Source organism: Theropithecus gelada, chromosome 2 (assembly GCF_003255815.1).
Source record: "Theropithecus gelada isolate Dixy chromosome 2, Tgel_1.0, whole genome shotgun sequence".
Lineage (NCBI taxonomy): Eukaryota > Metazoa > Chordata > Mammalia > Primates > Cercopithecidae > Theropithecus > Theropithecus gelada.
The window spans coordinates 188,508,026-188,524,091 of record NC_037669.1 but is presented as its reverse complement, the minus strand read 5'-3'; the positions used below and the strand labels follow the sequence as shown (position 1 = coordinate 188,524,091).

At 35.4% G+C, this 16,066-nt stretch overlaps 1 protein-coding gene and 1 long non-coding RNA gene across 4 annotated transcripts in view; one reads left to right on the top strand and one right to left on the bottom strand.

The window, feature by feature from the left end:
* FGF12 (fibroblast growth factor 12) overlaps positions 1-6,041 on the top strand; it is a 584,720-nt gene extending 578,679 nt beyond the window's left edge. For 2 of the 3 annotated variants that reach the window (XM_025376975.1, XM_025376974.1), the window contains exon 5: positions 5,541-6,037. In XM_025376975.1, coding sequence (XP_025232760.1) covers positions 5,541-5,659 — 119 coding nt within the window. In that variant the 3' untranslated portion in view covers positions 5,660-6,037. Of the gene's footprint in view, positions 1-5,540 lie in introns of all 3 variants that reach the window. The other variant, XM_025376976.1, reaches the window with a different exon arrangement.
* A 404-nt stretch (positions 6,042-6,445) lies between these two features.
* Positions 6,446-8,539, bottom strand: LOC112619113. The gene is made up of 2 exons (XR_003118177.1): positions 6,852-8,539; positions 6,446-6,815 (listed from the first exon to the last, which is right to left on the bottom strand). It is a non-coding gene; the product is annotated as an uncharacterized LOC112619113 (long non-coding RNA).
* Positions 8,540-16,066: the final 7,527 nt, after the last annotated feature.

Genomic DNA, 16,066 nt, shown 5'->3' with positions numbered 1-16,066 from the left:
TATCAGATCATGAATAAATTTTACTATAAAGTACATGTGATTCCCATTTTCTATGTGATATTTGTAATTCTTCATACTTGTTCATAGCCAAAAAGCCAGAAGCAATGATACTAGTAATTCTTAATTTATTTTTTGTTTGTTTAGGCTTCTTAAATAAAGCTCCCCCTAAAACAAAAGAACATGTTTTAGCATGCCCAAATGAACCCCACCTTTCTATTGCATTCGGAATTATGGTACTTGGAAGGGGTATATTAGATAGGCAGTGGGCCCTATACACGTAATGGGTCTTCAACTAGATTTATTCCTACCAAATTGTGATTGTGTTTGCAAAGCACCAGAACAACTCATCAAAGTTTCCAATGCTGCCAGCCTTTCCTTACAGAGCTCATTCAGTGAGATTCAGTTTGAATGATTTTTCTTGACTATACTGACTAGTTGTATTCATATCATGTAAACGTAGACATTTTTCTACATAAAGGAATTAATAGATTTTTCTTTATACACTCATGTCTGATGGACATGAACTCTTCATTTACTATTACATCACTTAATTAACTAAGTATATTAACTCTTCATTTACCATCATATTGAGGCTGATCTATATGATGGTCGTGGTTTAAATTTTCTGGCCTGGAATTCAGCAAAGTCTGACACCAACTAGCCGTATCCTTCTTATTCGTCATCACCTCCCTGTTTTACCCAGTCTGGTAGTGTTTATTTTTGCACTTACAGCACATCTGAATTAGGACTAGCTACATTGTATGTGCTCAGTGGCCACATATGGCTAAATGGATGCTATACTAGGCAGCACAGTCCTAGAATATTTTCATCAGATTCCTCTATCCTTTTCCTCACCCTGTACCTCCTCAATTATATCTCAACTCTCTCTTCCTGAATACAGTTCTAAAACTAAGGTTTTTGATTTTTGGGGAATTGCTGGTTCTTCCTATGCCAATAGAACACCTCTGGCTTTAATAGTCATTTCTTATACCTTATACTCAGGACAATTCAGGACAAGTTGTTTGTGTGTTTGCTTTTTATTTGTGGTAAAATATGATAATACAAAATTTACCATTTTAATCATTTTTAAGTATATATTTCATTGCCGTTAAGTACATTCGCATTGTTGTGCAAACATCACCATCATCCAACTCCAGAACTTTTTCATCTTCCCCAGCTGAAACTCTGTGCTCATTAAATGTGAAAGCCCCATTCTCCCCCAGCCCCTGGCAAATACTGTTCTATTTTCTGCCTCTGTGAGCTTGACTACTCTAGGTATCTCACAGAAGTGGAATCACGCAATGTTTGGCCCCTGGTAACTGGCTTATTTCACCTAGCACAGTTTCTTCAAGGTTCATTCATGTTGTGGTATTTGTCAGAATTTTGTTTTTAAGGCTGAATAATATTTCATTATATGTATAGGCCTCATTATATATACCCATTCATTTGTCAATGGACATTTTGGTGCTTCCATCTTTTGGCTAGAGTGAATAATCCTTCTACGGACATGAATGTACAGATAGATGCTGGGGTCCCTGCTTTCATTTATTTTGAGTGGACACCTACAGGTGGAATTGATGGATCCTATGGTACATCCATATTTAATTTTTTGAGGAGTCACCATTTCATTTTCCACAGTGGCTGCACCAATTTACACTGAAGTAGAAATGCATAAGGGTTTCAATTTCTCCACATACTCACCAACTCTTGTTACTTTCTTTTTTGATTTTTTTATAACAGCCGTACATTTTCTTTTATTACCATTTCCGAATGACTTTAGGAATATTTACTGAAGTTAAGGCCAACTTAAATCTTGAGTAACATACAGACGTAAGAATTCAAACACTGATATGTCAGTCATTTTACATTGTTTATTGAATAAATTATGGTATTTCTGATTTTATTCAAAACTCTTAACTAGGACCTTGAAACTCTACACATTCATCCTGGCCCTGCCACTACCCACTATCCGACTTTATGGAAGTGGCTTAATTTCTTTTATATTTAAAAAATGAGGGTGATAATTTCTCACCTACTATATTCACTGGGTTGTTATAATTGTAAAATTTAGTTAATCAATTTAAAATTGCTTGGAATACTCTGAAATGATAGATTTATTCAAGGACTTATCATTGAGGCTGCTATATACATCACAGTGATTTTCGTTTACATTTTGCACATGTAATCCACTTTAAAGAACACTTACGCCTTGTTTTCTTCCTCAATTTTGTTTCATTATTTACCATGTACATTCAGAATAGCAGTCATTAAGTGTAATGCAACTATGGATGGTAGTAAGTCAGTTATATTACTGAAGGGAGGTACTTTATTCTTTCTTGCCTTTCTAATTGGATTATGGTCTTTTAATTAACATTGTAATTCAGAAATTTGATTGAGACTTATTCCCCTTTACTTGTCAGCTTCTCAAATCAGATGTATTACTGAATCCTAGGTCCTGTAAATAACAATGAAAATTAATGCTCAAGAAATTACATTTAATCTATTGCTTTGACCAAGGTTTTGCTCTCTGTACTTGTATTTGCATGCAATTTCTAGAATAACTTTAGTTTGCATTCTCTGAACATCTTTTTATTTTGGCTAACAGAAGTATAGAAATTTAAAGACCTATTTGATTTATTGAGGAGGAGGGCAGTTTTCATCAGTGAACTGGAAAACCTACCTTTTACTTGTCGTTTTCTAACTGGGACATGAGCTAGGTTTTCAAAACCCTTAATTTTATTACTCCATTTAGTGCAAAGATTGGGAAATGAGAAATTGAGTTGTATGAGAAAAAGAGCAAATTGTACGTCCTGCGGTGGCACTGGTGAGTTTGGGTCTTTTTGAAACACTGTCTATTTTCAGATGTCAGTTTGCAATACCTCTCAATATAAGGATGGCCAGCAGGGTTAAAGTACTGGAGAAGTTATCTGCAGTAGTCATTATAATAGTAACATTGTGTGCTGACACAAATGAAGCATTTTATGTGCAAGTGAGAAAGAAAAAAAAAAGAAACAAGTGAATGTTTTGGATAGAATCTGTGGCATAAGAAAACTAAAAAGGAAATTGCAACTCTAAGAAACTCAGCTAAAAAAATGATAAAAATGGCCGAGCGCGGTGGCGCAAGCCTGTAATCCCAGCACTTTGGGAGGCCGAGACGCGCGGATCACGAGGTCAGGAGATCGAGACCATCCTGGTTAACACGGTGAAACCCTGTCTCTACTAAAAATACAAAAAACTAGCCGGGCGAGGTGGCGGGCACCTGTAGTCCCAGCTACTTGGGAGGCTGAGGCAGGAGAATGGCGGGAACCCGGGAGGCAGAGCTTGCAGTGAACTGAGATCGCGCCACTGCACTCCAGCCTGGGCGACAGAGCGAGACTCCGTCTCAAAAAAAAAAAAAAGATAAAAATACACACTTTAATGAGAATTAAAAAATTTATTCTTCTAGTATCCCCAAATGAAGCTTAAGAATTTGCAGGTCAAAATATATTATTTTTTAGAAAGGAGATTTTTGTAAATTCTTTGAGATTCTGATTTAGCAATCTGTAGTGCGGCCTGCAGATGTTTGAGTTTTCAGAGCTGATTAGGTGACAGAGTTGGGAAGACCTATTTTATGGTATCATATGAATAGCGTTCCAGCTGAATCACTTCATTGCTTCTTGATGTTCCCTGTGCATTGAGCAGTTATATGTAAATGGTTGTATTTTGCACAAATAAAAAACTATGCCTTAATTTTGGAGTTTTTAATTATTTTTATAATAGAAAGAGAGGTAAGAGCCATTGGACTTAGGGAACTTCAAGATTCTGGCAAGATTTTCCATAAGGATCTTCTATTTATTGAAACAAAACAAGAAAAAGAAAGACAAACTTGAATGACTTACTTGTATCATTTGAAAATTATATATCTACTCTCTGAGCTGGTTTCCTATGTATACTCTGTTACTTCAGCCAAAGGCATTTAGTCCTTTGGGGATGCTGGAAGAGCCATCAGTGCAGTAATTGAAATACTTTAAAATCTCATTAAAATATATGTGGCTAATTTGCGTAACAGCCTTAGCACACATATTTTATACATATATTTTCTGCTACTCATAGTGTAGTCTGGGTTTTATCAGCATCAACATCACCTGCAATCTTATTGAAAATGGAGACTCAAGCTCACTACAATCCTTCTGATTCATTATCTGCGTTTTAACAATATTCCTAGGTGATTCGCATGTACAGTAACATTTAAGAAGTTCTATAATTGAATACATTGGAAGAAATCTGTCTCCTCACCAGTCTCAGGAGACTCTCACTTGTACTCTAAATTCTGTTTTAGTCTAGTTTTGGATTTAGAATACTTTCAGCCAAAACAATTTACTTCTATATTCTCTGAAGATCAGTTATTCAAAATGCTCACAAAGAAATCAGCTCCTTACGTTTCATAAACATTTTTTGGTACTTGCTCTATGCAAGGCATTTAATCTTCACAAACATGCTATTTTTCATTTATGAAAATGTGTCCAACTTAACAAGCCTAGTAGATGGCTGAGTCTGGGTGTGGATCCAGGTCGCGTGGTTCCCAAATCGGTAACCACTGAAAGTTCAAGGGAGGAGGCTCTTTGATGTTGGAAGTAACATTCAAATTATTAAACCTTTGTAATGACGATTCAATAGGTGGAGATACCTGTTTGTTCCTAAGCCGAGGATAAAAGTAACTCCTGATATTTTCATAAGACATATCATATACTCTTATCTAGTCACATTTGTCTATTTCACAACACTATAATGAAGCTGAATTAATGTGTTTTGTAGGTATAACTATAATTTGAAAGCATTGTTCTTCCTAAACAATTATCTAGGAATAGCCGTGATGGCTCACAGATGACTGAACTTTACAGCCAGACAAAACAATAGAGGAGAAAAGAACTGTTTATGTAGATGTGAACGGAAGTCTCATGCTTGCATAATCACATTCCCTATTGATGAATGACTAAAAAGTCACGGACTGTGTTTCTTACTTTGGGTAAATCTAGGGCAGTCGGGGAAATTGCTTCTTCTTTTTTCCTTTTCTTTGTCCTCCCTTATTTTTTTACATAGGATGCCCTGGAAATGACAATACATATTTCGGTTTGATACGGCATCATATTTCCTATGGTAGGGTAAAGATTAGGAACACGTAAATAAATACTTTTTTACCGACCCAAATTAGACTACAGATTAAGGACCAAAAAGTGGAATATTTCCCATGTCTCCTCTGACTCTGGATGAAAATCCTGTTTTCTAGGTTAGGAAACTAAAGATTCAAGCCTTGTCTATGAGAGAACAGAAACAACTTAAATGTCTGTAGTTCAAGAAAAGTTTAAAAGGTTATGACTAAAAGAACTGGAAGAAAATTATGTGTATCCACTGAATATGTTATCAAGTTAAAACTGTTTTTTATAATGGGAAGAAGAGCTTGTGATGAGAGTGAAGAATATTGTAAAACCAAATTTGAAAAGCTTATTGAAGCAAATGTATGTCCACTATCGTAAGTAATTTTTTGTTATTTTGCCTTTCAGTGTGTATGTACAGAGAACCATCACTACATGAAATTGGAGAAAAACAAGGGCGTTCAAGGAAAAGTTCTGGAACACCAACCATGAATGGAGGCAAAGTTGTGAATCAAGATTCAACATAGCTGAGAACTCTCCCCTGCTTCCCTCTCTCATCCCTTCCCCTTCTCTTCCCTCCCATTTACCCATTTCCTTCCAGTAAATCCACCCAAGGAGAGGAAAATAAAATGACAACGCAAGACCTAGTGGCTAAGATTCTGCACTCAAAATCTTCCTTTGTGTAGGACAAGAAAATTGAACCAAAGCTTGCTTGTTGCAATGTGGTAGAAAATTTACATGCACAAAGTTTAACACACTTAAAAGCAAAGGAAAAAATAAAATCAGAACTCCACAAACATTAAATTAAACTGTATTGTTATGCGTAGAAGGCTAATTGTAATGAAGACATTAATAAAGATGAAATAAAGTTATTACTTTAAAGGAAAGGGTTTTGGAGAACTGAACTCACAAACTGATGTTATATACTAAATAGCTTAAACTCATGATAATGCTGCGATGTGTGGTTTTGCTTGATTTTGTATTTTATTTGGGCATCTGGAATTGACACACCATTACATTCTGTTTGCTGGATTTTTTTGTAACCATGGAATTGAACATTTCCAAATTATAAACTATTCTAATACCTATAAAATATATAGCCAGGAACCATTTATCATCAAGAAAAGAGTAAGAAATTATTTTTGAGATGTAATTTAAGATTGTCTTATGTAAAAGGAAAGTCTTGTATTGAATCGAATAGCCTTAACGAGTTTAATTATTTCGTAAAAATAGTTTCAAATTATCCTAGAGTATAATATTTTTATCAAAGATATTATTTCAGAAGTTTTTTGTTTTTTGGGTTTTTTTTTTCCAGTAATTTAGGAAAAAAAGTTACTGTCCTAATGCTGAAGTGACTTTTGGGAATTCTTTGCCAGTGCCATGTCTAGGTGGTAAGATATAAGTTACTTGCTGTTGGCATTTGGTCTGATTTTTTGCTTTGTGGACACCTTTGAGTATAAGTGCATGTTTTAGAAAGCTTTGTATCCTGTCTTGCAACAGGAAAGAAAGAAGAGGGGTTTTACATAAGGAAATAAGTCCTAGGAAATTAGTCAATGCAAATTGCATTTGCCTTTGTACCTTACCACAGTCTTATATTGTTTTTTAAACTCTGCCATGAAATTTGGAGACATGACTGTGAAATTCCTAACTTACTATCTTATGAAGCCAGTAGCTAATTTGTTGCTACACACACACACACACACACACACACACACACACATATCCTCATTTACAAGTCCAGTTTGCAATTCGTTTGTTTCCTAGAACACAGAAAGGTACCAGTAATACACTAAATTTTCAAGGGGTGTAGAGAAATAATATGGAATTAGCAGCTATGACTCCAACAGGATTGTGTGAGCAGCTTAAAGTAGCAAAAAAGAACTCAGTGTAAGAGAAGGCACATACATAGTTAAGAATACTAAAGTATTTTTAAAAATCAAGGAAGCAATAAATGTTCTATAATTTGCATTGGAATAAATAGATCTATTTAGTCCTACAAATCAGGAGTGGTGTAGAGACATCCAAATTTAAAGAAAAAAACCACACAAAACAGAATGTTAAAAAATGTATGCAGATTTATGGATATTACCAATGAGAAGACATAGCATGTAACTTCTCCTATATCTCTACTGTCCAGCATGTATTGTTCCAAATACGACTCCCTAAATATATACACTTTGCAGAAGCTCTAGGCCCTCACCTCAAACCTTGCCATTGGTTGCCGTATTTCAAGGTCAACATAGTTTCCCTCACTTTACACAATCATTATTCTTCAATAGTGGATCATATCCTTCACCAAGTATCCTATTTATGTTATCTAGAGGTTAGCAGAAAATGAAATGAAGGAATTTACCTAAGCAGTTGGGAAGAACAAATGTTATGCATCTAGGCAAAGATTTTGAAGATACATTTGTAAGAGATATTTGTTTAACCAAAATATTTGGAAAGTAACAAAGAAAGACATTTAAATTTTCTAAAAATGGACTTGCTCTTCTAGGAAAAGAATACCCTTGGGGGAAAAAATATAACTCTAGCTGTATTTCTTCTTGTCACTCTTGATTCAACTTGATTATAAATACACCTGTCACTACCAGAACCAAAAAAAAAGAAAAAAGAAAAAATCCCAAACACAAAGTTTATTTTATTTGAAAAAAATTAAAAAGGAACCTCAACACTATGGGACACTGGCTCTCTTAGCATGAAATGACTTGAGCTTTTGTGGTGATACACACAGGTACACATTCATCAGTGAAACAATTGATGGTTTCACAAATAATACAATTGATGAAATTCATAAAAAATCAATCACAATGGTGATTTCATGACAAAATATATTTAATTAAGTTGGTTGTGAAAAAAATAGAGATATGAATCACTAACAAAATTCCTCCCTCTATTTTCAGTGGCTATTCATCATTTATCATCTAGACTCACATTTATCTCCTTCCTGATAGCAGTTAAGAAAGAATTCTAACCACCCAATTTGTATATTGTTTTTCTCTGTATTATGTTAAGCAAATGTTCACTGCAGGAAAATGTTTTGGAAATTAGCTTTGTCTTATTTCCAGTTTAGTTCAGAGAATTAATTGGAAACCTTGTTTCTTTTATACATAAACCTGACAAAAAAAAAATGTAGCTTAGATCAAAGGGTGAATGTTAGCTTAACTGCTGCTTATGTCTTAAGTACATAAAACCTTTAATAGAATAAGCCAGTAGTCACTGAGTTTTTAAAAATATTACCATGTATAAACATATAATATCCAACTTCATCCAAAAATATGATTGAGTTTAAGTACTTTGTTTTTCAGGCATATTTCAAGTATAATACTTCTTTGATTCTCATTGTTCTGATTTCTGGGTCTTCAATTCATTCATCACCTATTCCTTTTTAAGTAAAATAAGTTTTATTTTTTGAGTTGCATTGGGATTTTTCCCAGGAAAAATATGACTTTTAGTAATGCTTTGCAATTGGCTGTGCAGATATAAATTAAGATATGTTTATCCTGAGTTCTTATTGGAATACGTTTCAAAATCAACGAGCTTAAGAATGAAAACAAAACTTTTGAGCGTCTCACAAAATAGCTTTCTGGTCAATATACCTTACTTGATTTGTAAGCTCGGAGAATAAAGTATAGAAACAAATGGAGCTGAAGTTCCATTTGCTAATTTAGAGACTTTTGTGCTTCTGCAAATTGGAGGGCAGCAAGCCATCCTATTCTCATAATAATAGTTTTGGCTTTGAAATTTACATACAAATTTAATAGCATATTTTTAGCCATTATGGATTGGTGCAATAAAGAGATATCAATGTAATGCAATGTGATGCTTTATGGGCCTCATTCTAATTCAGAAAGCTGGTTTAAAAGAACTAAGACTCTTCTGTTTAATAAAATAACAACAATCTAATATCTAGATTGGTGGTCCTGCAGTGTCACCAGTGGGAGACGAGAGTATTAAGACAAGAGTATTAAGACAAGGAAAGACTTAAAGGTTGCATACTGAAAAGTTTGGAATTCCTAATTTGGGAGCATTGATTTCTTGGTGAAGAAGTAAGTATGACTACATTGCCAGTAATTTTTTTAAAACATAGACCCAGAAATAGCAAATCTATTTCACCCTCATACCTTAGTCTACAAGGCCTTGCTCTTGAGAAGGTTTTCCATGATATTGCTTAATTTCATCTGCACAAGATGAGACGCAAACATAAAAATTCCCTGCTCATTTTAATACCATGAAAGGCTGAGGTTATTTCTCTGTCATAAAATTGTAAATAGCATTTTTTAAGTCAAAATTACATTTAAAACAGTGGATTGTTCTACAAATATATATGTGTATATATACATATGCTTCTGAAATAAGGATATATTATATAGAGTTTTTATTTGATTTGTGGTCTCTAGTCATACATAGTCAAAAATAAAGAGATTTGAATGCAAAACTTTATACATTAATGTATATTTCTAATGATAGTACAAATTGCCACTTTATAATAAAAAAGAAACAGGTGGGAATAATAATCAAAGCACACATTCCTTCGGTACTTTGGTGATTTTTAATCCCCCTTGTGATGCGCAGGAAATTATTTTTTAGTTATAAAACGTTATCTTAAAAAGCTATACTTCCCAATACAGATTTCATGATAAGTCCTATCAAATTGAGAATCTGTGGTGAAAGCTTAGGAAAAGGATGCTAGATGCTGATCTTTATTTTTCAGGATTTTTCCTGGAGCCCAAGTTAAAAATTCAATATTTAAATCTAAGTTAAGTGAAAATTAATAATGTTCGGAAATGATATATTGAGCTTTAGTAACAGATGGAAGCAAAAATAAGAATATTTAACGTTATGATAATAGCCTTAAAATAATGTAATAAAAATTGCATCATTAAATGTTCTATTAGTTGGAAAGAATGAGCTGATGTTTCTTTGTCTTTGCTCCAAGTACAATTTGAAGACAATGCCATTCATTTTACTCAAAATTGTTCAAAAAGTCCAGAACATACTCCCATGGCTAGAATTGGTATTAGCTCCAATACAAGGTTAAATGTTACAATCTTAAAAAAGTATTGACACTGAAATGTTTAGTAAACATGTTGTATGAGAAACTAAACAAATTAATGTTTCATTTTTCCATTAAAGCACAGATTATTCAAATCATTGTTTTCTGAGCTCAGATTTGTAAAATGTTTATACATCACTACCCTCCTGGAATTAAAAACAATTAAATCCTGAGATGCTCATGCACGTAGACAAAATATTGGCACTTTTTTTTTAAACATTAAACTTCTTTGAGAAGTCTACCAATTTTTTTTAGTGTGTTTATCCTATATTGCTGAAAAAGTGCTGTTTCTTCTTAAGAAAAAGATCACAAATTGATTTACTGATGGGAAAGATGTCCAATTTTGTTGAAGAGTCGAAAGAAAAGTAAATGTTTCTTTGGAATTATTTAGCTACTTGTCTCAACCTGACATCTTGCTTTCAAGGATTAAGAACTAAAGTACGTTCATTTATTCTTTTGTTCATAACATACCAACTAGAGGCTCAGTTGAGTTTAGGCATCATAAACTAAACTGCAATCTCAAAAACAACAACAATAACAAAGGCAGACACATAAATAAACAAATAATGCAATACCTGAAAGTATGTGCTATGATAGATGCCAAAAAGATTTTCTATGCCACTGAGGAGCCAACAAAGGCATCATCAGGGATTGAAAAAGAACAGATATTTGCTGAGTGATAAAAGGGAGACGACAAAGCCCTCTCAAGAAGAGAAAATCATTTGAAGGAAAGATATGGATACTTGCAAAGCAGGGCTTAGTTGGGAAGAATGTTCAGAAAAGGAGGTGGAAGAAAAACTGAGTTGAGATCAATAAAAATGAAAAGTTACTCAAAGGTTTTCAATACAGCCTTTGTATTTGAACATCTGTATCTGCTAGGATGCTTCTGGTTGCTCAGAAAGAATCCCCAAACCAAACTGGCACTTCATCTCGAATATCTAGGTACACAGCATCACCATCAAGGCTTAATTTGTCTGTAGTTCTCTCAGCTCTGTCCACCTCCATGTATCACTTCCCTCTTGGAGGCAGAAGTTCCTTTAGAAGTTTCAGAACCTGCATGTGTATGTAATCTATTCTCTATTCGAATCCCCCAGACAACATCTTACATTTCATTGGCCTGATTTAGATCATGTGTCCACACTTCAGTGACTGACCATGGCCAGAAATTTCAGATATGTTGACTAGTTTAAGTCAACCAAGACGTGGAGGTTGGATTGTCCCCAAAGATCCAAGTCTGCATGGTTGAGGGGTAAATATTTGAATGAAATTCAGAGCCCTTTTATTAAGAGGAAATGGAAATGAAGAGCAAAAAGTGGCAAATCTCTACTACTAATGAATAGATGTATTTTCTATCACAAGTCATTGGATATTCTAAAAATCAGCAGAGAAATGCAAATATTGGTTAATTAAAGCTACTGCCATAAACCATAAGAACAAACAAAAGCATTGACAATTCAATTTCCTAAGCATTATTAAGTGACTGCTATGAAGAAGGCACTGTGCAGGTCACTGATGAAGAGAAAAACAGCTGCAATTTTAAAGAAAAGTGGTACATTTGACAATAACTCAGTATATCTGATATGTTCAGTGCTTTTAGATGACTCTCATGGAGGGGGTTAGAAAATGCAGTTTGCTTATTCTAGATCAGAAGTTCATATCATATCTACTTTTATTCATACCCATAGAAGCACTGCTAGGATTAGGCCATTAGAAAATGCTGCACTTCAAAATCACCTGCAACAACCGTGCTTGTCTTTCTTGAATCTCCTCTACAGAACATAGCACATGTTTTGAACACTTTGGATGGCACAAAGTGTATTAACAATCCAAACCACCGTATTCCATTTGTGGAAAGTTTGGTTTTATATTTATATTGGCATCAAAACCTTGGGTTACCATCTTTCAAAAAAAAGTCTTGATTTTCCACTGACTTTCAGGTTTGTTTTTCGAGAGGATCGAATACATTTTATTTAAAAGTAATGTGCATCTTCTGAGCTCATATTTTCACAATTGTTTTTCTTACGAGTATAAAATAATATTGCTGTTGTCATATTATTTTTCTAATTCTTTTTGACAACCTTATCTGAAAGACAGCATATCTTAATTTCTGTGCTATGTCTCTTATATATGATACCTACTTGTATATTAACCCTGCCTACCCGTTGCAACTTGCTGTCTTGAAAAATATGTTCCTGATCCAGAGAGGCACACAAAGACATACACAAGAAGAACATTGCAGGAGGAGGTATTTAATATGTGAATTGCATATCAGTCATGCTGTGACTTGTCTGTAATGTCATTTTCCTTGCCTGTTTCATCTTTTTGTTTCTTATATGCATTTTCAGTTGTACCACTGCTTCATTGACTGACTTAACTCTCTGAATTTGTTTATGACATTTTCCCTAGTGTTTTGAGTAATTATTTTCTATGCTGACAGCTTCACCTCATAAACATACCCTCATAATAGACCTAATTGGTACTTTACCTTTACAACCAAGAAAATAGTGGCTAAATTAAATTGGAAGGTTGTGGGTTTGTTTGCTTTTTCTTTTTTTTTTTTTCTTTTTTTTTTTTTTTTTTGAGACGGAGTCTCGCTCTGTCGCCCGGGCTGGAGTGCAGTGGCCGGATCTCAGCTCACTGCAAGCTCCGCCTCCCGGGTTCACGCCATTCTCCTGCCTCAGCCTCCTGAGTAGCTGGGACTACAGGCGCCCACCACCTCGCCCGGCTAGTTTTTTGTATTTCTTAATAGAGACGGGGTTTCACCGTGTTAGCCAGGATGGTCTTGATCTCCTGACCTCGTGATCCGCCCGTCTCGGCCTCCCAAAGTGCTGGGATTACAGGCTTGTTCTTTTCTGTAATGATAAACCTGAATACAGGCATTCCATATGTTATTTGTACCATTAGAAGACATCAGGAACAAAGTCTCTGCAATTCAATGTACTTTTTCTTCAAAGTACCATTTATTCACAGTCCAAAATGGCTGCTCTAGTTGTAGGTGTCACGTTCAAATTTAGGACACAGGGAAAAGGAAAACAGGGAGGTAGAAAGATGTGGTACATGTACCATGGAAGCATCTTTTCTAGAAACCCCCGGCATAAGTCTCACGGGCCAGAACTGGAGGTTCATGGGTAATGAAGAAAAAGGAATTGAAATTGGGTGAGGAATTAGACACTTCTGTCACAAAATGTGGACTGCCCTTGAGGTTTGTACTGGGCATATTCACAGCCTCTTCCATCGTCTAGTACATCCTCTTGCTGACAGTACTAAAACCAACAGGTTATAGGGTCTAGGTTAATGATGTTGTTGTGCTCCAGGATACTTGTTTCTCCGGCAAGCTGAGCCACTGTCATTTCTGATCTCCTGTACAACAAGGAAAGTAACTAACCTACATGCTGTTTGGATGTTCCCTATAAGAAATCAATGAGCGGCACAAAGGTTGTATGAGGAGATGAGTTCTGTCTTTCAACACTATCGATTAGAATAGCAATATTCTCTAAATCGTGTACCAAGAAATCTTGGTCAGATCACCCTAGAATGATAGAGCATAGATGCTATTACTTTACCATATCTAGTTCACTAGGAGAATGATCATCACAGCACCCCACTTTGGGGTTCTCACTGAATTAGAAACTTGCCCACACTACTAGCAGATGACCTGTGCTGGGACATCTCAGCCCAAATGTGAACTAATCATGGAATTATGGACAAGAGTGACACGAATCTGCTTTACTAACTCACTCTCCATCTTAAATGCTAGAGTTATTTTTGACCTATCTCAAAACAAGTGACTGTGACCTGTTAGAATATAGCCAGCATAATTGTCCATGGACTTGCAGATGGCCACCCACTTCTCGGATACAGAGTATATAGTTATCTGGAACTTGGTTTTGGAAGCAGGAATTGGAGGGATTAGCTCTCTCTACTTCCTCACTGTTTCCCCCATCCAAAACCCAGTACATCATTGCCTCTATAGTTAGGGCCTAGGCTCTGGTCAAGTGTATGTATCCTTCTTCCAGATGGAGAAGTCTAAGAGGCATATCATCAAGAATGCATGAGATGATTTCATTTTCTTGATTTCGTTTCTTCAAGGAAACAAAAGTAATCGATTATCTATCGATAAGTATCTATGTAGTTATCATACATTGTTACTATTTAGATTTCATTACTATTCTTGCTTAGGATATAGTCATTGGTTTGTAACCTCAACTGCATATTACAATTACCTGATAACTTCTAAAAAATATACTGAGGTTTAGGCCCCACCCCTAGAAATCCTGATGAAATCGGTTTGGAGTAAAGACAGGTGATTCTTTCTTGCAGATTTGAGAATCACTCCACTGAATGAACCCTTAATAAACCATAGTTAACATTTATTAAGTGCCTAGTCAAGGCTGGTTGGAGTTGACTTTCCAGAGAAATTTTAACTTGTAAATGTGCGTAAGAGTTATGAGGAGAAGACTCTCTTATGACAAGGTTTAGGCAATTTGAATAGCAGGTGATATTAGATGCCAAGCTTCTGCAATGTCCCTGCCATATTTCAGCATCATGCCTAATCTCCTAGAGGTATCGTAGTGATATATTTAAAGATTTCTTGATATGGAGCTTGGCCTTATATTAAGCTGTTGCCTGAATATTCAGAGTTGATTCAAGGACAACTTCTTCTGTGTGAATCCAGAGAAATACTTGTTTAAGCAATCGCATTATGTGAGTGCTTACTTCATGAACAAAATATTTGGATCTGAATTAGGTTAATAAATGTGGTTGCTGTCTTGACATAGAGCCCCCACATTATTAAGAGCATATATTTAAAATCTGGAGCTTTACAAAAAAAAAAGTGATATTTTTTGCTTCTGCTGTAATGGTTCACAATGCTACTTTATTTAGTAGTGTGAACATGTTAAGATAGACTTTTCTGTTACTTGGAAAGGAGTTCACTTTCCCCTGACAATACAGTCCTGGCTATGAATGTCTCTTAGCTCATGAGTAATCAGATTTATTCTCTTGCATCAGAGCACCCATTCTCAGGACAAAATTAAGTTACAATAGCTTTTTTCAAACTTTTACTCAGAGCACACTGTCTCCTGCAACCAAAACTGTGACACTTGTGTTTTATTTTTTTTCTTTGCCCAGCCCTACACTCTAAAAACCAAGAGGTAACATATGACTCTACCTAAATTACATGTACAGTGACCAAACCCATCATAAGGAAGAAAACAGAAATCTGTGTCTCCTCCAGAAAGCTAGAAAGCTAGGTAATTCAATAGTGTGTGTTTCTGTATTTTACTACTTAAGTCCATGTACCCTGTATTTCTCTAGTCCTTGCCCTTATTCTTTCCAGAAGACACACAACTTGTCTCATAAAATTCCTTGATTTGCTCCAAAAATAAGTGAGGGAAAGTCAGAAATTCGCTATAGATTACTCTGAGTTTCATTGCTTAGAACCTGCTGAATGCAAGGAGCATATATCAAAAGAATATACCTGGTTACCAGGTCACTAGAATGTATGCAACTCTCCGCAGGAAAAACCCAGAGAAATTTGCCCCACACTTCCTTTTTTTCCCAAGAAGCATGCTGGAAATTGGGTCAGATCTAGTATTGTCATCAATTTCATGTGTCAACATAACTGTGCCATAGGGTTCCCATATAGAAACATTCTTTCTGTGTGTGTCTGTGAGGATGCTTCCAGATGAGATTAGCATTGGAATTAGCAGTGCCAGTAAAGTAGATTATCCTCTTCAATGTGAGTGTCCATCACCCCATCTGTTGAAAGCTTGAATAGGATACAAAAGTGGAGGAAGGAGGAATTTACCCCTTTTGGCTTCCTGCCTGTCTCCTTGAGCTGGGACACAGGCCTTCTCTTACCCTGACTGGGATTTGC